Source organism: Arabidopsis thaliana, chromosome 5, assembly GCF_000001735.4.
Source record: "Arabidopsis thaliana chromosome 5, partial sequence".
Classification (NCBI taxonomy): domain Eukaryota; kingdom Viridiplantae; phylum Streptophyta; class Magnoliopsida; order Brassicales; family Brassicaceae; genus Arabidopsis; species Arabidopsis thaliana.
In genome coordinates this window covers 13843528-13870369 of record NC_003076.8, presented here as the reverse complement: position 1 = coordinate 13870369, position 26842 = coordinate 13843528, and the positions used below count along the sequence as shown (strand labels likewise).

General features: G+C 36.5%; 6 protein-coding genes and 4 pseudogenes across 13 annotated transcripts; 6 read left to right on the top strand and 4 right to left on the bottom strand.

Annotated features, from left to right (window-relative positions):
• Window positions 1–428: 428 nt before the first annotated feature.
• On the bottom strand, window positions 429–1250 carry AT5G35695 (nuclease HARBI1-like protein; the record flags this gene model as incomplete). Its single annotated transcript, NM_148036.1, has 3 exons — window positions 429–925; window positions 1027–1093; window positions 1179–1250. The coding sequence occupies 3 exons, from the start codon at window positions 1248–1250 to the stop codon at window positions 429–431; spliced, it is 636 nt and encodes a 211-aa protein (NP_680341.1).
• Window positions 1251–2007: 757 nt separating this feature from the next.
• On the top strand, window positions 2008–5724 carry AT5G35690 (zinc metalloproteinase-like protein). Its single transcript, NM_122960.5, has 10 exons — window positions 2008–2510; window positions 2964–3173; window positions 3377–3457; window positions 3541–3627; window positions 3715–3810; window positions 3889–3942; window positions 4035–4813; window positions 4912–4960; window positions 5060–5099; window positions 5186–5724. Exons 1-10 carry the CDS (start codon window positions 2253–2255, stop codon window positions 5341–5343), a joined length of 1812 nt encoding a protein of 603 aa, NP_198419.2. The 5' UTR covers window positions 2008–2252; the 3' UTR covers window positions 5344–5724.
• On the top strand, window positions 5658–6155 carry AT5G35688 (zinc metalloproteinase-like protein; the record flags this gene model as incomplete). 2 transcript variants are annotated; one of them, NM_001344113.1, is made up of 1 exon in its annotated part: window positions 5658–6155. In NM_001344113.1, the coding sequence occupies exon 1, from the start codon at window positions 5709–5711 to the stop codon at window positions 6153–6155; it is 447 nt and encodes a 148-aa protein (NP_001331837.1). In that variant the 5' UTR covers window positions 5658–5708. The 2 variants fall into 2 exon arrangements, with proteins under 2 accessions (NP_001331837.1, NP_001119314.1); NM_001125842.2 differs by having other exon boundaries at window positions 5872–6155.
• A 5129-nt stretch (window positions 6156–11284) lies between these two features.
• Window positions 11285–12449, top strand: AT5G35680 (Nucleic acid-binding, OB-fold-like protein). Of its 3 annotated transcripts, NM_001203496.1 has the most exons (3): window positions 11357–11492; window positions 11776–12167; window positions 12220–12449. In NM_001203496.1, exons 2-3 carry the CDS (start codon window positions 11781–11783, stop codon window positions 12283–12285), a joined length of 453 nt encoding a protein of 150 aa, NP_001190425.1. In that variant the 5' UTR covers window positions 11357–11492; window positions 11776–11780; the 3' UTR covers window positions 12286–12449. The 3 variants fall into 3 exon arrangements, with proteins under 3 accessions (NP_851095.1, NP_198418.1, NP_001190425.1); NM_180764.3 differs by having other exon boundaries at window positions 11285–11492; window positions 11776–12449; NM_122959.4 differs by having other exon boundaries at window positions 11285–11492; window positions 11747–12449.
• On the bottom strand, window positions 12311–14634 carry iqd33 (IQ-domain 33). The gene is made up of 6 exons (NM_122958.4): window positions 14126–14634; window positions 13594–14040; window positions 13312–13518; window positions 13122–13235; window positions 12674–13030; window positions 12311–12588 (listed from the first exon to the last, which is right to left on the bottom strand). The coding sequence occupies exons 1-6, from the start codon at window positions 14198–14200 to the stop codon at window positions 12460–12462; spliced, it is 1329 nt and encodes a 442-aa protein (NP_568529.1). The 5' UTR covers window positions 14201–14634; the 3' UTR covers window positions 12311–12459.
• Window positions 14635–16627: 1993 nt separating this feature from the next.
• On the top strand, window positions 16628–17983 carry AT5G35660 (Glycine-rich protein family). Its single transcript, NM_001161277.2, has 2 exons — window positions 16628–16758; window positions 16836–17983. Exons 1-2 carry the CDS (start codon window positions 16653–16655, stop codon window positions 17759–17761), a joined length of 1032 nt encoding a protein of 343 aa, NP_001154749.1. The 5' UTR covers window positions 16628–16652; the 3' UTR covers window positions 17762–17983.
• A 1276-nt stretch (window positions 17984–19259) lies between these two features.
• On the top strand, window positions 19260–22022 carry AT5G35657 (annotated as a pseudogene; the record flags this gene model as incomplete). Its single annotated transcript has 1 exon — window positions 19260–22022.
• A 760-nt stretch (window positions 22023–22782) lies between these two features.
• Window positions 22783–23719, top strand: AT5G35655 (annotated as a pseudogene; the record flags this gene model as incomplete). Its single annotated transcript has 4 exons — window positions 22783–22920; window positions 23004–23265; window positions 23347–23431; window positions 23602–23719.
• A 558-nt stretch (window positions 23720–24277) lies between these two features.
• AT5G35650 lies at window positions 24278–24742 on the bottom strand (annotated as a pseudogene; the record flags this gene model as incomplete). Its single annotated transcript has 1 exon — window positions 24278–24742.
• Window positions 24743–25716: 974 nt separating this feature from the next.
• On the bottom strand, window positions 25717–26409 carry AT5G35646 (annotated as a pseudogene; the record flags this gene model as incomplete). The annotated part of the gene is made up of 1 exon: window positions 25717–26409.
• Between the last annotated feature and the right edge of the window lie 433 nt (window positions 26410–26842).

The window sequence follows — 26842 nt, the reverse complement described above, 5'->3', positions numbered from 1 at the left end:
GGTGTTTGTGGACTCGCTGTCGCATCTTGTTTGGACATGCTGTTTTCTAAAACACTTGAAGTTCCCTTGCGAGACATTTCTGTCCCTTATCGTTCTAGCACCCATACATTGGTAGCAGAAGATATTGTAGTGAAGACTGCCTTATCATTAAAGAACGCCCTCTTGTTGGCGTGGAATGAAGACTCTTTGGTTTTGCAATTGTTCTTAGACTCCCAGTTCATTGTAATGACTGCATTTTGGTAGTAGAAGAAGGAAAGTAAAGTCTGCTGCAAATGTACAACAATACGTGTATATGGGTAATGAGTATGGTGTGTGAAAAGGGACGTAGAAGCAAAGAGCATGGTGTGTGATTGAACAAAAAACAATGTTTCGTTATTGCAACCAAATTTTTATTAAATGAAAACTGGAAAACTAAAAAAAATCATCTATCAATGAATTTCCAAATTTGTGGCATCTTTCCACATGTCTTCAGCCATAGATTTTCTCCACATATTTGTGTTTTCTCTGTCTTGTTTTTGTGCTTCGAGAGGTTCCTCATTATCAATTTCATTGGTGTTCATTGCATTACCTTCATTGTTAACTACGTCACCTTCATTTCCCACTTCATCAGGGAAGTCGGCTTCATCTGATCGACATTCTTTACGAAGAAAGTTATGCAACGCTGCACATGTTAAGACTAATCCAGCTTGTTTCTTGTAAGAAAAAGGAGGAGCAGATTTAAAAATAGCAAACCGAGATTTAAAGATTCCAAATATCCTTTCTATTACGTTTCTCAAAGAAACATGACGAAGATTGAATAACTCATGTGGAGTTTCAGGATCGCGCCTTTGACCAGCAAATTCCTGAAGATGATATCTAACTCCGCGAAATGGAGCTAAGAAATTGAGACGATTTGCAAATCCACAATCAACCAGATAGAATTTTCCTGAAAATTTAGATAATATATGTTACTATAAGACATATGATCTATAAATAAATTTGTAATTGTTCTACCTTATAGTACTCGGAAATTGTTTGTTCTTTTACTTAATGCATCACTTAACACTCTTGAATCGTGAGCCGAACCCTCCCATCCACTCAGAACATAGATAAACTCCAGATCAAAGTTACATATAACTAAAACATTTTGAGATATTGTTCCTTCAAGCTTTGAGAGATTTGGTTAGCTCTAAGTCCACTATCCATGTTGCATATCCCCAAGCAAAGCTACTCATTTCCATATTAGCTTTACGAGATGTATCTCTTTCCATATTAGTCCAATAACGCATGAGTTTAAAAGAATTTATAAAGTATCTAAACGAATAACACCAGAATTCAATATTCTATTAAATTCCATCACATTCATTCGTTCAATACCCCCCTTAATTTTGGACTCAATTTCAGTATTTGCCACATTATATCTTAATTGGGCAAAAACTAAAAATCTAAAATTTTTACGATATTGTTTCTACAATCAGGTCCAACGTAACATTGTATATTTATATGTATGAAAGGCCTGGACAAAAAAATATGGCGACCGAATAACCGAAAAAAAAACCAAACCAAAAATATTGAACCGCATTTAAATGGAAGTTCATAAAATAAGCAAATGGTTAGTGAAATCCCCTATCCAAACTAACAGAAACGAAAAGAACCAAACATTTAACCAAAATACCCAAAAATAATACACAAAACCATAATTATAAACTCAAAATATTAATTACGTTTAGAAATCAAACAATCAATACTTTATATAAGCAGCATATCCAAATGTTTTAAGTTATATTTGTCAAAATCAAAGAATCTTTTAAAAAATTGAACCAAATTATACTTTTCTTTCTAATTTTTTCCCTTTTTGTATTTTTTCCGATTAATTTCACTTCTATTCGGTTCATTTCGGTTATTCTGGCTAAAAATCCAAACTAAACCAAATTTAATAAAATAACCGAATCGACCCGAATTGTAATCCTAAAATATCTGAATGGTTATTATATTGCCATATCCGATCAGAACTTACCGAACCGAAACGGAACGGTTATTGTAATCTTTGCAGCCAAAAAAAAGAACAGAACTACTTTCGATTACGTCATTCATCGTATGTGCATACGTATCATCAGAGATAGAGAGAGAGAGATCTTTCTTTTCTTCTTCAACAAGTCCAATGGATAATAATAAATTTGTTCTTACATACTAATCTTTACGGTTCTGTCTAAATTGAAGAATTTTTTTATCACAAATTCTCAGATTTCTTGATCTTCAGATTAACCGAATCAATGGTCTCTCATCGCATGGAAGATTCAGGAAAAAAAATCAGAGTTTCTCTTCTTTGGAAAGGAAACAAATACTCTGTTGAGATCGATTCTGGAGCTTCTCTGAAAGATTTAGGTTACGAATTGAGAAAGTTAACCGGCGTTACATCGGAGACGCTTCGTTTGATCGTTCCAAGGTTGAATGAAAAAGGATCAAGCTTGATGTTACCCTTTTCTGATGAACACTCGAGCTTGAGTTTGCAGGAATCAAACATAATTGAGGTTAGTCTTTGTTTTTTTAGTTATATCTTAATCAGTGCATTGAAATCAATCTTCTTCATTGTTATGGGTAGGTTTTTGCTTAAGGTTAGTGGTAAGAAAATAAAAGTTTCTTCCTTTATTGATCATGAACTGGTGGTTACAATTAGGAAGCTAAGAGATAAGTTGATTTTGTCATTAGTGTTATTGCATTATAGCTTAAGAGTGCATTTTGAGGTTATTGATATGTAGCAGAGTAAGTAAAAATTCAATTTTGTTCATTTTCTTAGGTAGATTTTTGCTTAAGGTTCATGATTAGCACAGAAAAGATTGTTCCTTTATTAATCATGAATTGGTGGTTATTATCAAGAAGCCAAGAACAATTGAACAATACCTAAAGCTTGCACTTACCAATTGGTGAAAGTCACTTAATCTGTTTTAAATATACTTCTTTGGTACTTTCTTTTCGTTTTATAGGATAAAACTATCAGAATGATGGGAGTGTCTGAAGAAGAGGTCGAAGGTGTTCTAAAAGAGGCAGTGTCTGACATGAGGATACTTGGCTTTGAGGAAGAGGAAAGAAGGCTTAAGCAAAAGAAGTCGTATGTTTCGAGCGCTTCAATCAAGCTTCCGCAAGGGACTTACATCTTCGGTGATTTCCGCACTCTTCAGCTCCCGGGTATAGAGGTAAGTCATCCTCTGAATTTCCATGTCTAACATTTGTACTTACGTTTTTTGTAAGTAATATGTCATGTTAGACTTTTGTCTATGTCCTTTGTTGCTACTATCTTCTCTCTTATCTACCATAAACTTATTTCCTGATAATTTGACCGTTAAGTACTTTAAAATCTGCCTCGATATAAAGTGACCCGAGATGTTCGTTTATGCAGTTAAACCCTCCTCCTTCTGCTGCTTTAAAGAGAATGCACATGCTTGCAGCAGACCCTGGTATTATTGCTGTTATGAACAAGGTTATATCTAAATTGTGAGCAACTTATAATTCAACGGTCTGTTTATTGATGTTGTACTAATAGATTCTGTTTCATATTTGTAGCATCGTTGGAGAGTAGGGATTATGACTGAACTTGCTCCAGTTGGTTATGTTGGTGTTAGTCCACGATGCCTTCTGGGGTTTAACAAGGTACGCATGTTATGTTTATAAGACAAAACCACGTCTTGTGTTTCTCCTAGTCTGTTCTGATTTTGATTTTCCCAAATACTTGAGTAGAATCAAGGAGAGGAGATTTCTCTACGCCTTCGGACTGATGATCTCAAGGGATTCAGAAAGTATCAGAGCATAAAAAAGACTCTATTGCATGAGCTTGTAAGTTCCCTGATAACTATGAACATTTCTATACGAACTTGAATTTGAGAGCTTATATTCTCTGAATCAAAATGTCAGGCTCACATGGTATACACGGAGCATGATGAGAAATTTTATGCTCTTGATAGCCAGGTAATGTATATATACAAAAGTGATGGTTTATGTTATTTTAATCGCAAATTTAGTTTCGGTAGAGATTTTACGAATGAGTGTTTGTGTGACAGTTGAACAAAGAAGCTGAAAGCTTAGATTGGACTAAATCAAGGGGTCACACTTTGAATGGAACAAAATTTATCAATGACGATGATGAGGAAGACTACTTCTTCGATGAAAATGAAACTGTTTCTCAAAGGCTTGGTGGAAACCAGTCCGATAATCTTGGAAATGCTCGTGAATCGTCTGTTGCTGCTGCTTATCGCCGTCTCTCCCATACAAGTGTTTCAAAACTCAGCGAAGAACCTGATCCTGATGACTTGGTTGATGTTCGTGATGAGAATAAACAGCTTGTTCTCCCTAAAGCTCAGTCTGATTCTATGACTAAGTTTGAGCCTGATCCTGATGATACCACTGCAGATGATGCAACCAAAACCGAATCATGTCATTCATATGAAATGGCAAGTGATCTTGCGCATCCTACTAAAGATGATGATGAGCCTGATCCGGATGACTCAGAAACACACACAAGTATAGGGGAAGTTGAAAATATGAAAATTGTAAATGACACTGTAATGTTGTGTGGGAATCTGAATGCAGATGAAGCTACGCAGGCGACACCTGAGCCTAATAATGCAGAACCGTATCCAGACTATAACCTGGTGGTCACAGAGAGGGAAACAATCATGGAGGTTGATGAGCCGGATCCAGATGATCAAGAAATCCAGAGGATCCAAGACTCTGTTACCATCATCTCTAACCGTCTCAAGAAAGCCATAAAGGCCTTGAGAAATGAAGTCAGCCCCGGTCAAGCAACCACTGTGTTACAAATGCTTCTCAAAATAGTCAGGTACTTTTTTTCAGCTCTTGGAAACTTATAAGCGTGTCTGTAGATGTAATTCCATTGTTATATGACTGAAGATACTATGTTTGTTTTTTGTGGTTCAGGAACATCATTGAACAACCAAATGAAATGAAATTCAAAAGGCTGCGTAAGGTGAGGACTCATTAGGCTGCTGATATAATATATAGTTCCTTTGAGTTATTTTTAACTGACTGTGTGATGATTTGTTCAACTACATGAATAACATTTCAGGGAAATCCTGCAATTAAGCGCAACATTCTCAACTTTCCAGGTATTGTTACTTTTTCCATCTTCTCACAACAGATTGTTTTTATGATATCTTTGTGTTTTAACCGTCTGTGTTCGGATGTTTTGCAGCTGCGGTTGAGATACTTTCCGTCGTTGGCTTTGTCGATGAGATGGTATCAGAAAGCACAGGAGCACAAGAACCATATTTGGTACTGAAACGAAATGACCCAGGTCTCTTGTGGATTGCCAAGTCCATGATTGAAGAGTCACACCCCACAGGTTCCTAGTTAATGATATGGCATTTTCTCTGTAAAACTGTATCATAAATGTGTGATTTGAGACTTGAGTATATAAGGAGTACGGTTTCTATTACACTGCATGTACAAACATATTTATAAATGAAGAGTGTGAGTCTGCTGATTGTAAAGCAGAACATGCTATTTACAGGAAGGGAGATGAAACTAATGCAATTCTCAAAGCAAACTCTTAAGAGTAATTAGAAGTAAATATTTGCAGGGTTAAGATCTATACATAGCAATCTCTTGATCCAAATAACCTCTCTTCAAACTCTTTGAGCTGTTGTTGGAACTCTGTTTGAATCAAAGCAGCAATCTCCATAGATAGCTTCAGGGAAGACAAACTGCAACACACGATGGAAGCCGAGAACCCTAGCCTTGGAATTCAAGGGAACTCTCATGAAGACAACAAGGAGGACCCGAGACCCATCCTTGATTGCAAAGCAGTGATATCATTGGATGTCAAGCCCTTGCGAGAAGTAAGAGATGGTGAGATCTTCGAGTTTGAAGGAGAAGAGGATGAGATCGATATCGAGGAGAATTCGGAGGAAGAAGAGGGATACAATTCATCGAGTTCGCAAGATGAATCAGCCACCCATTCTTCGATTGAAGAAGAAGATGGAGAGATAGAAGCTTTAGATATCGAGAAGATGATCCGTACTACACATGAAAACGGTATGCGTTGCACATTTATAGACTTAGTTAGAGCCATCTCGCTTGACACTTCGTTTCTGGAAGCATGGGAGAAGTTTTCGGTGAAACGACTCTTCATGGAAATTTATATCTCCAAGGATTGCGTTTGAGATACATTCGAGAAGATAAGAGAATCAAGTTTTCGTAAGAGAAATATCGACTCGGAAGAATAACCTAACGGGTTCAAATCAAAGAGAGGTTGTTTAGGGACAAATAATTCGTCTTCCTATGCCTAGTAAGACCCTAAATGTCGAGCCAACAACGTTAAACAAGTGTGTTGAGTGGGAGACAACCCAATAGATAAATACTCTTTCTTAAGGATTTAAATTTGGTTTTTTTTTTTTACAAATATTTTAATTGTTGTTTCAGGTTTTTCATAAAACAAAATTAAAAGAAAATAGAAAATAAGAAAACACAAAAAAGGCACAGTGCCACCACTCCCACCGGCCCGGTCGTTCCACAAAGTGACCTGTACCGTTTGAAGAAGCCGGACCGGTCGTGCCAACTCTTGACCAGAGCCACCTTAACATCGCTGATCGACATGCATCGACCCCTAATGAGATTTCTCGCCCAATTGGAAATTTCACCTGACCCAAAGTATAATACTAAATATACACCATGTCTAACACCCATATATTTCGATTTGGGACAAACAAGGAAACGAAAAGCGTGATATGATTCTCTAGTTAATATAGTTCAAATATTAATAATTATAAACTTTTATGTAATTTAAATATTATAAATACTTTAAACATTTGATAAAGTTTAAATATTTATCATGGTGTTAAACTTAAGTTTCAACTTTATCAAATTTAAATTATAACATTTTGAATCATTTTAAAAGTTTCAGTTTTTAAAAATAAAAACCTAAACACGATAACGCTTTTAATTTTGGAACGGTGATAAATCAAGCTTCCTGTTATATCTATATATTAAATTGTTTTTATAAGCATTTTTAATGTTTTGATTTTTTAAAGTAAGATAGGAAGACATACATTTCAGATTTATGGTACAATAAATCAGAATATGTTTTGAATTTAATTTTAAAAGAATATAAACTTCAGATTACATAGATTAATTTTTAATTGAGCAATAAGATTTTAGTTTAATATATATATATATATATATATATATATTGATTGGATTACTAAATATTTAGAGAATTAAGTATAAAGTTAATATAAGTACAACTCGAATACAATTAGTAAAGAGAGACAAAGTCGAAAGAAAGCTTTCATGCTTCTACTTTCTGAGCTTTGTTCCAGCGACTATCCGGCAATCTGACCCTCTCTTCCGCCAGAATATTCCACTCTTCTTCCTCCCCTGCATAGACCATGATGATCGAGTATATAATTATATAAAGCAGAAAAAACTTTAATTGAAAACAAATCCTAACAATTTAAGAAAAAAAATATCCTAAAGATGAACTCACCTTCCTCCATGACCACCCTTGTTAAACTGATCATTGCCTTTAAGGATGAAACTTTTTTTATATATTATTAATTTTTTTTATAATGACATCCTAATGATATTTGTTACACTTTCAATGTTACAACTTATGTTTGTATATACTCCCCCAAATAATAGTATTGGATACAGTTTTTAAACATAATAATCATAGTTTTTAATGTGTGTTTGAATCCATAATTTTTCTATATCCATTGATATATTCAAATACATCATCATCAAAACCCTAATATTTTACACTCGTTATAATAAATAACAATTGACCGTTCATGATATGGTCAAATCCAACAAAATTTATGATAAAATGGAAATAAATAGAATTATTGGCTAGCATGAGCAACACAATTAATAAGTAAATGGATTAAAAACAATATAATATGTGACTACATTTACAAATTTAGATAGGAAAATGGTAATATATGATTGTTAAAGTAAAATATTCTATTCATACATCTCTCTTTTCAAATTTAGATAACGAATGAGCCCTAATTTAAAATGGTCTAGATGTCTTTAATCACTTTGACATTGAGAACTACAAGAACATGTTCATATTGTCTACAGCAAAATTCATACATTATATAACAATATGAATAGACTTTAAGGGACAATCAAGCAATGAAGTGTAATACTATATATACATCATATGTAACAATAATAGTTTCGGATATGGGACACACAAGGAAATGAAAGGAGTGGAAGGATTCTCTAGTTAATTTAATTGTCGTTTAGTTGTAAATCGGTATATTATTTGTCTAGACTGATTAGCGGATAAAACACCCACTTCCTAACAAATTTTACTTTATTTTTATATTCATCAATACAAATAAATATCTTATAATTTTTTACACATTAATAGTTGTGTTAATGTATGTTCGAATCAGTCATACCAAAAATAAATATATGTTTGAATCCATATTTTTTTATATATGTATTAACATATTTCAAATACATCTTCAACTGTTTTTCTCGGTTATCAAAAATAACATATGTAGTCAAATAATTAAATGTGAACATAAGTTTCGTTTAATGTGTGTTTAAATACTTACAATGTTCTATTTATTAATCATATATTTAATGTGTGTTTAAATACATAATTGGTCTGTATGCATTTACCAAAAAAAATAAAACTTATAAGTTTTAACACAAAAATCATAAATTTAATTTAAAGTAATTACATGTAAAAATAATATGTGTTAAATATGTTTTTAAAAGGGAACGTATATTTTTATGTTTAATATGTATTTAAATCATAACTTACATGTTTTTTTTAACATAATAACCATAGCTTTTAATGTTTACTTGTATCCATAATTTTTATATATGCATTGATATATTTCAAATGCATCATCATCAAAACTCTATCTTAGTCTTTTTATAATAAATAACAATTGACCATTCATGATATTGTCAAATCCAATAAAATTTATGGTGAAATGATCAAATGAAAAGAAATAAAATTATAGGGTTATTTTCAAAATGGGCACATTTTTTAAAAAAATCTTTGATATTGGGCACTTCCCGATCAAAATGGGCACATTTTAAAAAAAATCTTTGATATTGGGCACTTCCCGAGTGTACTTCGAAAAATGGAACTTTGATCCCTTGCAATTGACGCTTTTGCCCCTAGCAAAGTGATGAGACATTGACGTTTTCCTTAGCCGTCTTTGTAACTCTGACGACTTTTTTTCTCCGAATTTCTTCATCTCCATCTTCCTTCATGATTCCTTTTTTATTTTTCATTTTTCTACAAGATTAAATCGTTTTTAATCAGAGAAAAGTAAACCCTAAGATAGTATAGAAGGAACCCAAGTAAAATGTTTTACAAATTTTGTGACTGATTTGTTCTATTTTTGTGATATTGAAAAGAAGAAGAAGATGAAGCTTTGAAGGAGAAAGAGCCTCTGCTCGCCGGTATCGAGTTGTTGTTAGCTTCCGTCGCTTTCTCTGTTCCATTCAGCTTTGGTCACCGCATATCTAGGTTCGTCGACATTGCTCATGACTTGTGAATTTATTCTTTAGCTTCGATATGATAATTGAAGAGTAGAACGGTATATTTTTAAAGAAAAAATGCCGATTTTCGTAAGTACATACGAAAGTACATATGACTACATTTATAATCACAACAAAATAGTAATATATGACCTTTCAAGTAATATATTCTACTTATCCATCTTTTTCTCAAATAAAGATTACGAATGACCTCCGGTTCAAAATGGTCTAAAGCTCAACAATCACTTTGTAATTTAGAACCAAAAGAATAAGCTCATAATTTCTAAATCAAAAGCCATACTCCTCGACTCCTCAATTAAATAGATATCTAATTCACTAGCATTATTAGCAACTTGAAGGAATCTTAAAAAGCAAATTCATTTTACCATCAAAATCGATTTCTCTAGTAATCGCAATGAATAATTAAACCATGAGAATTAAACTGTAGAATATTGGAAAATAAAAACTAATCAATCAATTTTGACGAATGAATTTTTTTTTCCAAAGACAAGGTTGGATGTCGCAAGCCTCTTTCGTATAGGGTTCTTTTCTTGGTTGCCCTTTTCAATAGAATATAACTAATTTCTAGATTTTATATATTACAGATTATGATTATTCAATATGCAAACATATAAATAGGTGAGAAAGATATAATGGAAGATGTCTTGGTTTGTTATTATGCAATATATGTGGTCAAATTGATATTGGAAAGTAATGAAGATAAGCTCAAAATGAATATAAAGATAGAGAAAGTAGAAACATGATTATGTGAAATCGATCAATGTTTTTGAGCATCAATTCCCCATTTCAGTCAAGACAAAACAAAAGATAGTCGGATTAATAAATCCATGATTTTACAAGTTCTCATACTATAATTAAATCCTTTAGAGATAAAAAAATATATCTACATGCATGTATTATTTGGCAGTAGAAAGAGAGATTATGTTCTGATCAAAATCTCTTGTACAATATATGTGATGAAAGGAAAAACTTTATAGAAGATGTGATAATTGTAACTACAACATTTCATCTATTTATTTAATTTATGTCTTCGTGCACAAATATTTAAATGTGTATTGTAAAAACAAAATCTAAGGCAAGACAATCTATTTTAATAAATTTGACAATATTAAAATGATGTAATAGTAACGTAGGATAAAGTAATTTTATGTTTATATTTATTTGTATTGATGAAAAAGAAAATAAAGGAAATGAAATGTGTCTCTTAAATTATAGTTTTAAAATAATAATGATATAGATAATTAAGTATATTAAAACTAAATAATGGTATTAAGATAAAACGAGAGAAATCACATGTCACAAAGAGATGTCATATGTTCACAAAGACACAAACTTTCTAATTAAAAAAAAAAAAACTCAAAGTCTTATTAAGAAAAGAGAGCTGCTAATTTATGTAGAAATCTTTCTCCTTTCCATACTAAAGTCCAAGCTTTACTCTGGGCAATGAAGTGTATGGTTGATGCAAACAACCAATAAGTAGTTTTTTTAACAGACTGTTCAGATTTGGTGAAGATAGTATATTTCCCAACTAAATGATCAGCATTTTCAACATATTTAAAGGAGTTTCAGAGCGACAAGGAAGAGTTCACTTCTTTTTCTTTATCTTTAATTTTTCGTAATGTAAATGTCAAGGCGGATAATAAGTTTGTGCTGAATCGTTTCATATCACTTATATAAACAAGTTTCGTCAAGATTGGCTCGTTTGAACCGTAAATAATATATGTTGACAAAAAAATAAAATAAAAAATGGCATGACTCCGTAATAAAACCTAATTTCGAGGGTGTTTTACAAATAGCTACACTATTTAAATAAAAAGACGTCTCTTGCGACATCGATAAAAAAAAGTAGAACAAGCAACACAACGCAGCTAAGAAACCTCCTTAAAGAACAAAGAAAAAACTTGGTGAAATCGATTCTCTTCAAAGATCGTCTTCCTAATCACTTTCAACAACTCGATCAATCCTTACTGGTAATCTCTTCCTTCCCTTTGTTTCTCAATTAGGGTTTCCTTTACACCGCCTTAATTTTTCAATTCAAACTCCAAATTAGGGTTTCCACTGAATTGAAATTACCCAATTATGTTTCGATCTAATTGTTTCTCGTTACCGGAATTGTTTTGATCTGAATTTTGATTCTCGAATTTGCCATTTTTTGTCTGAAATTGAAAAAAAAAACGAATCAATTCTTCAACCTTTTGTAACCTTTACGCCATTATATGATCAGATTCTGATTCTGTATCGAATTTGATACAGAGACGATGCCGAAGAACAAAGGAAAGGGAGGAAAGAACAGGAAGAGAGGAAAGAACGAAGCTGATGACGAAAAGCGAGAGCTTATATTCAAAGAAGATGGACAAGAATACGCACAAGTTCTTCGTATGCTCGGTAACGGTCGATGCGACGTTATGTGCATTGACGGTGTTAAGCGTCTTTGCCATATCCGTGGTAAGATGCATAAGAAGGTTTGGATTGCTGCTGGTGACATCATACTTGTTGGTCTAAGAGATTACCAGGATGATAAAGCTGATGTTATACTCAAGTATATGTCTGATGAGGCTAGGCTTCTTAAGGCGTATGGTGAGCTTCCGGAGAATACTCGTCTTAACGAAGGTATTGTTGGTGATCTTGATGATGATGATGATGTTGTTGGTGAAGATTACATTGAGTTTGAGGATGAGGATATTGATAGGATCTAAGTTTGTTTTTGTTGTTGGCTCTCTGTTCCAGCTTGTATTATCAAATTTGAGATACATATCTTCTTAGATACAGAAGATTGTGATACTATCATTGTTATGTATTTCTGGGGTTTCCAGTTTCTTATCCCTTACTATTACTGGTTTGATTTGAATCCCTAAATAATTTACAGAAAGTTGTTATCTGATTCGAAAGAACAAACTTTTGTGATTTAAATGCAAAGATTTACAGGTAATGCTTATCTTAGGTGCTGCTATTTAGCTTATGTGAGGTTTCTTCGCATTCGTTTCCTGTTTTGCAGCTTGTGGGTGTGGTTTTGGCCTTCTTTGCTTTCTTTGTTTGTTGTTGCAGATCACTTTTGGTGGCCTGAAGCTGCAAACGTAAAACGAGACAGGTAAGTATGTTTGAGATAGATGGGACTCAGAAACTTCTATGCATTGTGGGGTTTTTTCTTTACCTTGTGATGCTTTCTCTGGCTTTTGTAGCTTGGAACAGATTTACGCTTAGATATACTTGGTTTAAAACTACTTTTTTCGGTCTGCAAAACTGTAGTTGCATCTCCTTGTGTCTCTGATATGCTTTCAAAATGGAGAGGTAGGTCGTTGGAAGCACAGCTCTCCAACTCGCCAGCTGTACCAAAAGCTCTATTCTTTCTTATCAAGCTTTGATTTTTCGTTGCAACATCTGTTCTTGGTTCAATTGGAATGCTGTCTGGTACACGGGTTGCCATCCAGCGTTCTAACCAACTCCAACCGATATTGGAATCATCTTCACTGCTACGATCTATTTGTTTCTTCTTTGAGCAAATTCTTAGCTTTAAACAAATGTTTCACTAGTTTAGAAAAGATAAGTTCTTTGGATCTTTTAGGATTCAATCTGTGATCAAGTGTTTTGAAATCGTTTACCTGCTGTGAAAATGCATACGCAAGTGCTCTCTCCCGTTTTGTCATTGCTTCGACTCTGCTTTGAATCCTTGATTTTGATATGGTGCTGCTCACTGTACTATCATCCCAGTCTTCCTGTTACGTGAGCATGTTATGGTTATTTTTCACTATTTCTTTGAATTCCTCTATACTGGACGAGATCTTTACTTACCTTTATCCTCAGAACTTGAGTGTTGTTCTTCTGTAGTGTTCTTCGATTCGCAGATACTCGCTTTCTCCTGAAAAATGGTGCTTTCACGGAATTACCTGTCTGAGCTTCTAGTGATGTCCCCATGGATGCATTGTCTTGAGATTCCTCTCCTGAGAAGCTCTCCTCCTTAGCAAATGTTTCCTCTTCTTCTTTGCTCCGGCGTATTGCCTGAAGAAATCCTAACAATCAATGTTGTGGACATACCAGAAGAAGACAAAAAACATATTGAAGGGAAAGACTAACCAGGTAACTCCTGAATGCTGACTGAATTATGACTGCAGCGTCTTCTTCGAGGAACAACTTGGAGATTGGAGTAGTCTGATGCTTCTTGGGTATGTGTGTCTCTGTTGCTTCGCTTTGGTTATCTTCAACATCTTCTTCTTTTAGATAACAATCCAGTCCTTTCGATTTCTCCTCCAGTAAAGGTTGAGTCACTGTTGCCTCAGAGCTCTTAACGGAACCAGAGTCCTCATCCTCCAAATGTCTCACAGAAGCTGAATCTTCGATTGCGATAACCGAACCAAAAGGCATACCGAACTCTGAACTCAGTTGCTGAGACATTGTAAGAAGAGCCTCAGAATCCTTTATCGATTCTGAATCATTCACAGCGCGAACAGAGTTAAATTCATCTCCGCAAAGGTATGATCTAACCGAGCTCCATCGTTTCTTCTCTCCTAGATTGCCTCTTCCCTGAAAACATTACAACATTTGAAGTAGTAGATAAAACAAAAACCAGAACGATGATGGGTTTTTGATGAAAATGACAACCACATACATTGTTGTAGTCATGAGCTCCAAATGATTTGTTCCTGAAGAAAATGCTTCTGACTAATCCTCCTGTAACACCCATTGTTTCTCTCTATGTTTCAGAACAATTTGGATAAAGAACTTGGGAATTGAGAAATGGGAACAAACACACATGTGATGAGATTGATTACTCTATATAAAAGCTATGAAAGAAGAAAAAAGAAAAAGAAAGGTGCATTATTTTAGAATCACAAGCACATGAGTCATGTACAAGAGTACATGTAAAAAGAGATTCAAAGGACATTGTATTAGAGAGAAAAAGAAGAAAAGCTGAAACATAGCGTATAGTGCAATTAGTGATGATTGTGATCCAGAAGAAAAGCATCTCTGTAAATGAGAGAAATATATTTATATAATGATTTTTGAGTGAAGTCGTGAGTGTTTGTGGTCTCGACTTTGGATTACTTTAAAGAGTAATAGAGAGATGCTTTGGTATGCACATGGAGATCATTGGATTGGTTCTTTTCTTATGCAAACGGCAATTTCACTCTATTCACTTTCCTAATGGCTTTGCTTTTTTTCTTTTTATTTCATTGGCAATGGAAAAGTTATTTGGTACGGTTTACTCTGTTTTGTGACTAGAAAAGGTAATGATATTGTACGAAACCAACTAATTTTGTTGGATTGCGTTTGGAGTGTTGTGGTAATCTCACAAAAGTTTTAGGTCGAGGTTTAGTTATTACGATGATAAAATGAGAACGAGATCTTAATAAAAAAAAAATCTAATTGAGATTAATGAGGAATTGCTTTATTGAAATAGATCTAAATCCGTAGAATTGAAGGAAGAACTAAAAAATGGGGTATGAGGTGTATGATTGACGCCGATAACCAAGATGTAGTTTTCTTAACAGACTGTTCAGACCTAGTGAAGATGGTGTCTTCTCCACTTCAACCGAATGACCAGCTTTTTCAGCTTATTTGAAGGAATTACATAACCACAAAGGAGAATTCATTAGTTTTTCTTTATCTTTAATCTCTCGTGGTAAAGCGGATAATTTGGCACGGAAAATCTGTACTGAATCGCATCATATCACATATGTAAACAACATTCCTTATGAATAACTCTTTTAAACTATATTTAATTAATATCGGTTGACAAAAACAAAAAACTAAAGACGAAAAAGAGAGAGAAAAGTAAACTTAAGATTATTGTTGTTTATTTTGGGATTAAAAGGTCTCCTCTATTTATAGGCCCATTACATCGAGGTACATGTACGTAAAACTCGTTAAATGATCTTCTCGGCCGAAGTAACTTTGACATTACCAGAGACAAAGCGTGCCTTAGTGAAGAACTTTAGCTAGCTAGGTCTAACTCATGTGACATGTTGAAATTTGAAGAACTTTGTTTTGGAATTAGGTGAAAAAACATTAAGAAAAACAAAAATAGATTTATTATACAGAACATTAACTTTGAGGTCGAATCTACCTCTCTCCTAGCATATGGATTCTTCAAAACAACCATCTTTTTGAAGTATTGCAAAATTGGAAAGAAGAAAAAAGTCTGCTATGATGCATTTTGTTTATGGCATCCAGACCATTCCTTTTGGAGGATACTATCCGCAAACAAACACTCAGAACAACAATATGTAAACAATGAGCACATATACTCCATAGTGCATTAGACCTACTTAATTAGAGTTTCAAAATACCTAACGTAAATCAGGAATCCAAAGTCTATAATAAAGGTAACATAAATTCAAACTAGAGTTTTGTAAAGTGTTTATTTGAGTTTGATGGGGAAGTGTTTCTCATGCGGAACGAAAAGCACACTAAAACTCTAATTAACATGTAACTTAATGTCCAATATATAAAGACCAAAGGCCAAAGCGCTTGAACCTGACTCAAGTATCCTGATAAGCACTACAAACTCACTTGCTTTCTGAAATATGATTATGTTTCAAATTGTACGTCGGAGAAATGATAAGAACTTGCATATTAAGGGTTGTTTGGTACTTAAGTGTAACTAGCTTGATAAAACTAAGAAGATTGAACTCGTTTAAACTAAAACTGCTCTTTACTTGCTGTTTGTGTTTTCATTTCACGTTCTTGTTTTTTCTTCATACATCACAAACGAAAGATTAATTCATGAGTAATAGAGTTTGAGCCGTGAAGATCACGAGCTTTTGAAGTTTAAACCCGAGTAAAAGAAGCTAAGATAAGGCACTAATTATCTGAAGTAACTCGAGAGAAGCCATTTGTCAGCGTTCAAAACTATCCTCTAAAGAACCTCGTACGTGGCAGTCTGAAAACGTACGTGTTAGCTTCGTAGAAGTGAAGAGAGCTCCAAGACAAAATCTTCACGTGCCAACTAAATATGAGGTGTTGATAGTGAATTAGTGATGTCCATCCTCAACAGCTCCACCGCTTGACATGTATCGATCGTGACATGTATCTACAATAAATAACTTGTTGCTTACGCAGACCGGTGCAACTATAAATAACAATACGTGAAGTAGCATACCTTGTCATACGAGCAAACTTGTAAACTCAATTGCATGGTAGTAAAAATGAATACGAAAACGTTTATTGTATGGTTTCTTTTGGTAGCGGCGGTTGTTGTAGCTGTTGCGGCAGAGACTTCCGTGGATGACAAGAAACAAGGTTTTTACTATACTTTTTTTTCTGTATATGTTTTATAAGCTTGATAGAATTCTTATGTGAGTGGGGGTTTGAAACAGGTGAAAAGCAAGTAGAGATACCAACCGTAGAAGGAAAAAACGACGCTAAGGATAGTCTCAATAAAGGAGACGTTGGTGTTGAGGCTACCGTTGAGAAAGAGGAAGAAAACAATTATGAAATTGATCAACATGGTGGGGGATGGAAGGGAGGCGGCGGCCATGGTGGGGGATGGAAAGGAGGCGGCGGCCATGGTGGGGGATGGAAAGGAGGCGGTGGCCATGGTGGGGGATGGAAGGGAGGCGGTGGCCATGGTGGGGGATGGAAAGGAGGAGGTGGTGGTCGAGGAGGTGGTGGTGGAGGCGGTGCTGAGTTAGAGACCGTAGAAATAGATAGTGCGTCAGATGAGGATGTACAAAATTATAGAGGTGGCCATGGCGGAGGATGGAAGGAAGGCGGTGGCCAAGGTGGAGGATGGAAAGGAGGCGGTGGCCAAGGTGGAGGATGGAAAGGAGGCGGTGGCCAAGGTGGAGGATGGAAGGGAGGCGGTGGCCAAGGCGGAGGATGGAAGGGAGGCGGTGGCCAAGGCGGAGGATGGAAAGGAGGAGGTGGCCAAGGCGGAGGATGGAAAGGAGGCGGTGGCCGAGGAGGTGGCGGTGGAGGTGGTGCTGAGTTAGAAAACGAAGAAATAAATGGTGCCTCAGAAGAGATTCAATGGCAAGGAGGCGGAGGTGGACATGGCGGAGGATGGCAAGGAGGCGGAGGTGGACATGGCGGAGGATGGCAGGGAGGTGGAGGAGGACATGGCGGAGGATGGCAGGGAGGTGGTGGACGAGGAGGAGGATGGAAAGGAGGTGGTGGACATGGCGGAGGATGGCAGGGAGGCGGTGGAAGAGGTGGAGGATGGAAAGGAGGCGGTGGCGGCGGAGGATGGAGAGGAGGCGGTGGCGGAGGAGGATGGAGAGGAGGCGGTGGCGGCGGAGGATAGAGTAATCGACCGTCTCTACTCATCTGAAAACCAAATATTATGAGTAGAAATATTAGTGTAAGCAAATGGTAAACTATAATAAACAAATAACGTCTCATGCACGGTTTACCGATGCATTAAGCCACCTTACGTAGCCTAGCTCAAAGCCTTAACTGTCATGTAAGTTATATCTGTTGCTCTTCGTATAATCAAAGATAAGTGAATATTAAAACTTCGAACAAATCGATTTTTTTGTGTTCAATTATCATATCTAAGATATACACATATTACCAAATTACTTATTAATTAGGTTTAGACAGATGTGGAAATACACAATAATATGTTCTATCACACACATTTCTTCACATCTCTTTATACGAAATAACATTTTAAGATTATTAAGCCGGCATCAATATGCTTTCTTGTCATGAATTACATAGTTTTAAGAAATAAAATCAAAGAATTTTGAATATATGTCACACAGAACACTTCCACAGTTTCTTGTATAAAATACAAATCATGCTAACAAATCTTATAAAACCAAACAGTTTTATTTGTATTGCTCTTCCAAGTGCCACATTCTCTGCTTCAAGTAGTTATAAATTAAAAAAGTTTGGAAGTCTTGTGTTTTAGTTTATAGCTATTTCAATGGATAGTGAATTTAAAACGTATTACAAAACCTTTGATCACAATTTTACTCTATTTGTATAAACAGAGTTTATAAGGATTAAAAATGATGTTGATAAAAGTATTAGTTAACTGAAAAGTAAAAATGATGTTGATAAAAGTAGGGTAAATTGTGGTTCACACCCGTTGATCATGTTTTATTTCCATGGATTGTCAAAGTCAAATGTGGTTTTCACCATTTGTCTTTTTGCTTACAAAATGACGCTTCTGCCCTTGCGCTTCTCTCTTAGTAACTGTTGAAATGTACGGTTTAGTTTAGCATGTTTAGTTACGTACACTGTTCCGGTTCAGTTGAAGATTATTTGTTTCACGTTGACGCGATTCGGTTCCGTTACAAGTGAGATTATTTCCATTATTCCGAAGTGACATCAACATTTAATGCTCCAAAAAGTTTAGATGTGACTATTGTCACAATTAATGCAAAATCATCATTACATCAAATAATATTAAAAAAATTATTGATAATAATTGTTGAGATAAAGAAGATGAACCCAGGAACAAAGAATTATTGAGAACGTACATTGCTGCTGAAGAAGTGTTGATCTTGTTTTTGTACCAAGTTTGGAGCCAAAACAAGCATTGCTCGTGTAAGTAATGAAGTTCTTTTAAGAAGTTTTTTGTTATGTCATATTAGGATCTTGATTTTGTTCGAACTCCATGTTTTTATCAGAAAATTTGAAAAATCTATATTTGTTTGTTTAAAATAGTCAAATGATAATTGGTATTTAGGTTTATAAATGTGTAGTATCGACATTCCATTTGTTTTTTATATGTATAGTATTTTTCAGTTGCATTTAATGTGTGTCTCCTGAATTTATGATGCAGGTGGGTTATGGATATTCCCGTATTTACTATGGTCGGTGGGTGGAAATGCAAAGAAGGAGAATGGAAATGTGAACCTGAGGAAGGCATGTTTGGTTGTTGTGTACGCGTTCAGGAAACCATGACGTACACGGACTTTGTCCGTACACTCCGAGAGGCTTTCAGTTTGAAGTCCACCGAGATCAATCCCATAATTAGCTACTGGATGCCGGGAGAAATGTCAGTGCTGATAGATACTAAACGCCCTCCTGTATACATTGACAGTCAGATGGGTCTCGACACGTTTTTTTTTGGTTCGTGGTAGGTATCTTTCTCTCAACTTGTTCGTCTCTTTCAATAATACCGTGAAGGCGTTCGGGAATACTGTCTCTAGGTCTCATGGTGAAGTTTCTGAAAGTGACCGTGTGTTTGATAGTGCTACAAATGTTGATGAAAATAATGAGGATGCAGAGGAGCAAGCCGATGTTGAAGACGATACAACAGAAGAGGATGAAGTGGAGGATGGCAACGAAGATGATGATGGGTGTGATGATTATCTTGGTGTGGATGGATCTATTGGGGGAAGTACCCTGTATCCTACCACAGACGGTAGTGAAGGTATTGGCGAAGAATACGATTACAACAAGTGGAACGATGTAATAGTAGAAGAATATGTACAAGGAAATCTTGAGGAAGACGTCAGTCTCACTCAACAGACTGCTCAACATCCAGGGGAATTCAGTTGTTTATTGGAAACGTGTACGTACACGGGTGTTAGTGTACCTGGCGGAGATACAGGGGAATTCAGTCGTCTCTTGGAAACGTGTACGTACACTGGTCTTAGTATACCTGACGGAGAAACAATTTCTCCATTGGGTTACGGTACACGCTGCGAAGGGCAAAGGGATTCCAATCTTATTTGTATAGACGAAGTCACCGGGGATGAAGTGATCGACGGTATTGGAGCTTCCTCAACTGGGACACTGAATGATAATGGGGTAGTTACCGCAGCCGAGGCTTACCAAGTGTATAATGAATTTCCTAAGTTACATGGTGGCGAGTTGGCGATTCTCGGTAACGATGCTGCTCCTGTGTTCGATGACTTACTCAATTTTCGAGCTGATGAGACACAGGTTGAAATCAGCACCACAGACAAAACTTTGTTTGTTGGAAGTGTTTTTAAGAATAGAAAAGTCCTGCAACAAACAATGTCTCTTCAAGCGATAAAGCAATGCTTTTGGTTCAAGCAACCTAAGTCATGTCCTAAAATATTGAAGATGGTGTGCGTTGATGAGACTTGTCCATGGCATTTGACTGCTCGCGTCGTGAAGGATTCATAAAGTTTCAAAATCACTTCGTATGCTACGACACATACGTGTAACATCGACTCTCGGAAGAACTACAATAAACATGCTAATTATAAGCTCCTCGGAGAAGTTGTGAGGAGCAGATACAGTTCTACGCAGGGTGGGCTGCGAGCTGTCGATTTACCACAGCTGCTCCTAAATGATCTGAATGTGCGGATTTCATATTCTACCGCTTGGAGAGCAAAAGAGGTTGCAGTGGAAAATGTAAGGGGGGATGAGATAGCAAATTACAGGTTTTTGCCGACCTATCTGTATATTCTCCAATTAGCTAATCCGGGTACAATAACACACATACACTATACACCAGAAGATGATGGTAAGCAGCGCTTCAAGTATGTCTTTGTCTCTCTTGGCGCTTCTATCAAAGGTCTGATATATATGAGGAAGGTAGTTGTGGTAGATGGAACGCAGCTAGTCGGACCTTACAAAGAATGTCTCCTTATTGCATGTGCCCAAGATGGGAACTTCCAAATATTCCCAATAGCTTTTGGTGTTGTTGATGGTGAGACCGATGCTTCTTGGGCATGGTTTTTTGAAAAGTTAGCTGAGATTGTTCCAGACAGTGACGATTTAATGATTGTCTCAGACAGACATTCATCTATATACAAAGGCCTAAGTGTTGTTTACCCGAGAGTGCATCATGGATCATGTGCTGTTCACCTTGAGCGAAACCTCTCCACCTATTATGGTAAGTTTGGTGTGTCTGCTTTATTTTTCAGCGCTGCCAAAGCTTATAGGGTCAGGGATTTCGAGAAATATTTTGAACTGTTAAGGGAAAAGAGTGCTAAATGCGCAAAATACCTAGAGGACATAGGATTTGAGCATTGGACAAGAGCTCACTGTAGAGGAGAACGCTACAATATCATGTCTAGCAACAACTCTGAGTCCATGAATCATGTGTTAACAAAAGCAAAAACTTATCCGATTGTTTACATGATCGAGTTCATTCGGGATGTCCTAATGCGATGGTTCGCATCGAGGAGGAAGAAAGTTGCTAGGTGCAAATCTTCTGTGATACCTGAGGTTGATGAGAGGTTTCTACAAGAGGTTCCTGCGTCAGGTAAATACGATGTAAAGATGTCTGGACCGTGGAGCTATCAAGTGACAAGTAAATCCGGTGAGCATTTTCATGTCGTTCTGGACCAGTGTACGTGTACGTGTCTTAGGTACACCAAGCTAAGAATCCCATGTGAACACGCTCTACCAGCTGCAATCGAGCATGGAATTGATCCGAAGGCTTGTGTCGGATGGTGGTATGGCCTTCAAACGTTTTTTCTGATTCTTTCCAAGAACCAATTCTACCTATCGCGGATCCGAAAGATGTTGTCATCCCACAACATATAGTGGATTTGATACTCATTCCTCCATACAGTAGACGGCCACCAGGAAGACCACTGTCCAAAAGGATCCCATCTAGAGGTGAAAACCGGGTATGTACTAACATCGTTCCTTCATCTACTTGTATTTTGAGTATTACCATGCGGAGATTTTTAACTTCCTGTATTTGTCACTTCAGAAAAAGAGACAGAAAAGACTTTTACCAAATCAGTGCTCACGCTGTCGACAAGCAGGTCATAACAAGAAGACGTGCAAAAATCCAATCTAGTTCTGGTGACAAGTTTCTGAGCCGGCCAATATAGTGTACGCTTCTGTGTTTTCTCGGTGTACGTAAGTTTATATATAATCCACCTGTAACTATGTACGTTGTATACGTACGTTTAAACTCTACGTTCGTATAACTATGTACGTTTTTGTCTGTGTACGTGTTAAAGTTCATGTAATAAGGGTACATAGAGGTGGTTGCTCAATATTTTGAGTAATTTGAAATAAGTTTTTTCAAAATCTAACTTATTCCCCCTCTTAAATGAACGGAGTTGGAGACATGGTTGGGTATATTGTGGTTGTGTTGGTATTTAATGGAAAGGACGTAACTGTTGCTGTTTATTGTCAAATCAACGTTATAATTACCCTATATGACGGTTACCAGACTAGTACAAAAAATTTGAATCAAGTGTAGTTGGAACCGCATTAATAACTGTAGCCGTTCCAGATTTCCTCTATTTAAGTCTCCTCCCTTCCTTAATTTTATCCAGAATCCTCATTCTAAACCTATTTCTTGTGCCGGCAGTTATATCATTCACAAAAAAAAATTAGTCTTTCGATTCGCTTGTTCTTGCTATCCGTGAGATGGAGGGGTTTCATATGGTCTCAGAATTGTGTCCTCTGATCACTGGGTGGCGAATTTATGTCTTTGTCGTGAGAGTCTTCAAGAAGGTTATATCGCCCAACGTCTTCGAACTCGGCCTTATCTTGGCAGATTACGCGGTAATTTCCGTCAAAACATTATGTGTATTTCTCGTTCATTCGCTTAACTTGTATATTAAACTGTCTACTATCATGTTCTGTAGGGATACAATTCCCGTATTGAGGCCACTGTCGATCGTTGCCTTGCTCCGTTTTACGAAGACCGATTCGTTGAAAATAAGTGGAAGACGATCACCTCTTTCTTGGTCCGTAAGGCAACTGACTCAGTCAGAGAAACAAAGCATGAATACGGCATACGGACCGTCGTCGTTCAGGCCCCACCGAGATCACCACCAGTTCCAGATTCCGATTTCACTCCCTTCGACTACATTTTGGAGAAATCTGCTTACAAGAACGTTTTAGTCGGTGAGGAGGAATAACTCCGATGCTTCATTTATTACATTTTTGAAATTTTTTGATTATTATCTTTGTTTCTCCATCATCTAGATGTCGTTGGAGCGTTGGTTGATGTTGGCGGATTGACTACAGACTATTACGGTCTCAAAATGAGTTTCAAGATAAAAGATAGATTGTAAGTGTTCTTTTCATTTGTTTTATTTACAATGTCACTCTAAACGCTAACTGTCCTTATTTCTAACGTAGCAATGAAGTCTTGGAGTGCGAAGCCCGCAATCAACAGGCGGAGTAGTTGGATGGTTACTTTCAGAGTTTGGGTAAGGGAAATTTTGTTGTCGCACTCAGCTTTTGGCGTTTAACCGAATTGTCTAACCCGAAGCTTGAGAGCCATGGTGCTATTTCAAAGGTGGTTGCCAATCCGGACAGACCAGAAGTTGCGGATATCGCGATGGTGGTTTTTTAGCTAGAGGGAATGAACCATTATTCTCCGTTTTAATATAATATAAGACTACATTTCAATTAAGTTTTCTTTCCCAGTTGTTGTTGTTGTTGTTTCCATAAGAACCAAACTACATTCCAGTCGTTGTTGTTTCTTGTTTCCGTTTAAATGTTAATCTAATTTGTTGTTTTATGTACGTGCCTTGTTTTATTGTTCAAATCCTCTCGCAATGTACGTATAGTTTCTGGTGTACGCTATCGTGTACGTATATAAGTTTTGGTGCCTTCAACATCAAAAACTATTAGATTTATACTTATGTTGTGTACGCAATTTTCCAATGTACGATAAACCAAGTTTAATGTACTATATAGTGTACGTACACGAAGACATCTAGTAAAACTTAAAGGGGAAATTCATAAGATAAATAAACTTGAACATGGAACAGAGTTGGAACAATTCAAAAAACATAAATTTTTCAAAGAACATGGAACACATGTGTTGCAAAATATGTGTGCATCCCTCATACCAAAAGACTTGAGAGTAGAGCCGAGTAGAGTAGCTTAGACCTTAGCAGCTTTGCTTCTAGTAGAATATAGCAATCTCCCTGGCGTACCAGTAGAAAAAACAAACCCTGCAGCCATGATGGAACGTGCATTGCCCTACGCAACTCGGCGGGTGGACAAACCTCCAAGACCTTTCCCAGCGGCAAACATTTTCAGTGTGAAGCTGGCTGATGTGATACATCACCATCTCTGCAACCGCGTGGCCAGCTTCAAGGGTGGGTGTCATTTCCCAGAACTTTTCGCTGATCTGGAGGAAATCCAAGTGATTACCGGTACACGTAAAGAACAAACCGGTTGCGAAGCAAGCAAAGGGATCAGATAAAGCGACCGTTGTCATGACTGAAAGGCCCTGAGCTAATGTCACGAAGTTGCTCGCTTGGCGAACACCTTCAAGGTAAACCGCCGGGATGGATCCACGTTCTACAAGCAGCTCGAAGTATGGCCGGAAGGTAGACTCCGGTTGGAGTAACGACGGCCACATCATGAATTCATCGATTGCAAGGGTGTTGATGTCACAACTGTAGACTAAGTTCCTTAGCGTCTCTATGGGAGTCTGGCTGACGGGGAGCTAGTTGACAAGTATGCTTATGGGGTTTGGCAATTGGATTCCTAGGTACAACTCGGTTGGAGGGGTTAGCGGAGGTATGAAAGACATTGTTTTTCAAATGAGGAGGTTTAGACGGATTCGTGTATTCAACTAAGTGTGTTTGACATGAGTTTTAAAGAGGAGAATAACCATCAATGTAAGTGGGTGGGTGACGTGGATGTATATTTAGTGCATCATATTAGTAACTTTTAAATTAAACAAACTACTGTGTACCTCTCATAATCGCGCCGTGTACGTCTATAAACTACTCATTACGTTTTCTGACACAAGGTTGAGTTGACGTCTGTTTGTATTGCATATAAGTGGAACAATATGGCTTCATGTATAGTGCTATATTAGGGGTCAACGCATTTACTTACAATCTTTTTAAATAAACATTAACTTACTTATTTTATCTGCCAAATCAATTGAGTACGTTGCTCGGAAACCGTGTACGTCTAATAGAGATATTAATGAGAGTGTGATAGAGGTCACTTCTAGAGTGTATTTGACAGCAAGTAATTAATATGGAGCAAAATCTTCTAGATATGGGTTATACGACGTCAAATCAAATTTCTTTTCGTCTTCATTTACTAACTATATCGTCGCTCACTATGTAATCTTTATAGTTGGAATTAAACTATGCCACGTGTACATTAGCATATATCGTGTACGTAGATATTTTATTATTTTATTATTATTTTGTGTTAATGATGTCTCATATTAGAGTAGTTTGAGTTAGTATGTTTGAATCAATTACAAAGTGGTAATTATTAAAAACAAACTTCCATTACTGATAATCAACGTAAAAAGCTCACATATTGTTGCATGGAAAACTTATAAATATGACAGGATCGTGGCGAATGTGAGCTCTACAGAATCTGGCTAATCCGTTTAGCACACCACCAGATGTAATATTGATTGCAAAGATTATTGAAGAGTCTCGATCTCATGTAACACATCTCCGCGCATTCAGGACTGCTTACGTCACCACATTCCGAGAACGAAAAACTGTTAGCGTATGTGTATTTTAAAGTATTACCATATTTCTTTATATCTTCTAGCACCTCCTCACAAATTTCACGTGCCTCCTCCGATTCCAAAGCATAATGGTTGCTTCCGAAGAGCCGAAAGTAGACACAACCCATGTGAGCATTACCAGCACATATGTAAAGAATTGCGCATGCAAGGATTGCAGCGGCGTTCCTTGGGGCAATTCGCTCTAAGTGTAGGATAGCTCCCTGAATGTCAGACTCATGTGTAACGAGACGCAGTCCTTCATGGTAAATAGCTGTGGGGTTACCAACTTCTAAGCACCGTTTGAAGAAGGGTCTATAGCGACTTTCGGAGTTGATGTCATTTGGATCGTGGCCTGCCGCGTATAAGTCATCGGGATCGTCGCACATGCTGAAAATGTTTGCATTTTTGAGGACATCTGGACGGTAGACAATGTCTCTTCCACGAGGACCGAATTTCAACATAGGTCCGAGGTACCACCAACATTTGTCAGCCATTTTCTTGGCTATCTTCGCAAGCAAATCATCAGGAATATTTGGGTTTGGCATATTTAGGAGTAAGGTGTTTCAACAAAATGAAATTCCAACACTTAAATAAGCATCATTGAAGATATAGTTGGGTAAGTTATGGTTGTATTTATTGCAAAGGTATTAAATGATGATGTGTATTCGTATTGTCAAATCAACGTAATAGTATTCCATATATAATTTGTTATTGTTGTTATGAGAAACCTCTTTTTAATAACAACTTAAAACTAGACGTGTACGTTTTAGTGTACGTCCTCATTTACATTTCTACATTTGCCCAAAAAACAGTGTACGCTGTAGTGTACGTTTTAGTGTACGTCCACATTTACATTTCTACATTTGCCCAACAAACAGTGTACGCTGTAGTGTACTATCAGTGTACGTCTATTCATAAATATCACCATTTATGAGACAAACCAAAGACCTCATATGTTTGCATGTGTATTTTTTAGTG

What these genes read in the sequence shown, in the direction of transcription:
- AT5G35690 (NM_122960.5), top strand. Translation starts at nt 2,253, where the DNA reads ATGGTCTCTCATCGCATGGAAGATTCAGGAAAAAAAATCAGAGTTTCT. An exon ending in AGGAATCAAACATAATTGAG is followed by an intron (nt 2,511 to 2,963) that starts GTTAGTCTTTGT and finishes TTCGTTTTATAG; the next exon opens with GATAAAACTATCAGAATGAT. An exon ending in TTATTGCTGTTATGAACAAG is followed by an intron (nt 3,458 to 3,540) that starts GTTATATCTAAA and finishes TCATATTTGTAG; the next exon opens with CATCGTTGGAGAGTAGGGAT.
- AT5G35680 (NM_001203496.1), top strand. Translation starts at nt 11,781, where the DNA reads ATGCCGAAGAACAAAGGAAAGGGAGGAAAGAACAGGAAGAGAGGAAAG. An exon ending in TTGATGATGATGATGATGTT is followed by an intron (nt 12,168 to 12,219) that starts GTTGGTGAAGAT and finishes ATAGGATCTAAG; the next exon opens with TTTGTTTTTGTTGTTGGCTC.
- iqd33 (NM_122958.4), bottom strand. Translation starts at nt 14,200, where the DNA reads ATGGGTGTTACAGGAGGATTAGTCAGAAGCATTTTCTTCAGGAACAAA. An exon ending in CAGCATTCAGGAGTTACCTG is followed by an intron (nt 13,519 to 13,593) that starts GTTAGTCTTTCC and finishes GGATTTCTTCAG; the next exon opens with GCAATACGCCGGAGCAAAGA. An exon ending in CGTATGCATTTTCACAGCAG is followed by an intron (nt 13,031 to 13,121) that starts GTAAACGATTTC and finishes ATTTGTTTAAAG; the next exon opens with CTAAGAATTTGCTCAAAGAA.
- AT5G35660 (NM_001161277.2), top strand. Translation starts at nt 16,653, where the DNA reads ATGGTAGTAAAAATGAATACGAAAACGTTTATTGTATGGTTTCTTTTG. An exon ending in CGTGGATGACAAGAAACAAG is followed by an intron (nt 16,759 to 16,835) that starts GTTTTTACTATA and finishes GGTTTGAAACAG; the next exon opens with GTGAAAAGCAAGTAGAGATA.